Genomic DNA, 307 nt, shown 5'->3' on the forward strand with positions numbered 1-307 from the left:
TGGGGGAGGGGGTGGGTGGCTCGGCTCACCCCTCGTCGGGCCATGCCGGCTTCTCCCCAGGCCCTAGCCTTTGGACTCACCGTAGTACGTACTTGCAGTAATGGACACGATCCAGAACGTCAGAGAAATACAGATGAGCACGTTCAGGACGACAATATTCGCCATCATCTTGAGATAATCTGTGAAGCAATCCTCCTCGTAACAGGACACCGGAAGCCAGAAGGAGAACATCTGGCGGGGAAGCACAAGGTGCAGCTTATCAGCGACACTGCTAACTCCTCCTACTTCTCCTCCTCCCGCCAGGGCC

General features: G+C 56.7%; 1 protein-coding gene across 1 annotated transcript in view; it reads right to left on the reverse strand.

Moving 5' to 3' along the window:
* The window catches only part of TMEM19 (transmembrane protein 19), an 11,871-nt gene extending 11,637 nt beyond the window's left edge, over window positions 1-234 (reverse strand). The window contains exon 1 of the mRNA XM_010141919.1: window positions 81-234. Coding sequence (XP_010140221.1) covers window positions 81-231 — 151 coding nt within the window. The 5' untranslated portion in view covers window positions 232-234. The remainder of the gene's footprint in view (window positions 1-80) is intronic.
* Between the last annotated feature and the right edge of the window lie 73 nt (window positions 235-307).

Source organism: Buceros rhinoceros, unplaced genomic scaffold (genome assembly GCF_000710305.1).
Source record: "Buceros rhinoceros silvestris isolate BGI_N320 unplaced genomic scaffold, ASM71030v1 scaffold11308, whole genome shotgun sequence".
In the NCBI taxonomy this organism is placed as follows: Eukaryota; Metazoa; Chordata; class Aves; order Bucerotiformes; family Bucerotidae; genus Buceros; species Buceros rhinoceros.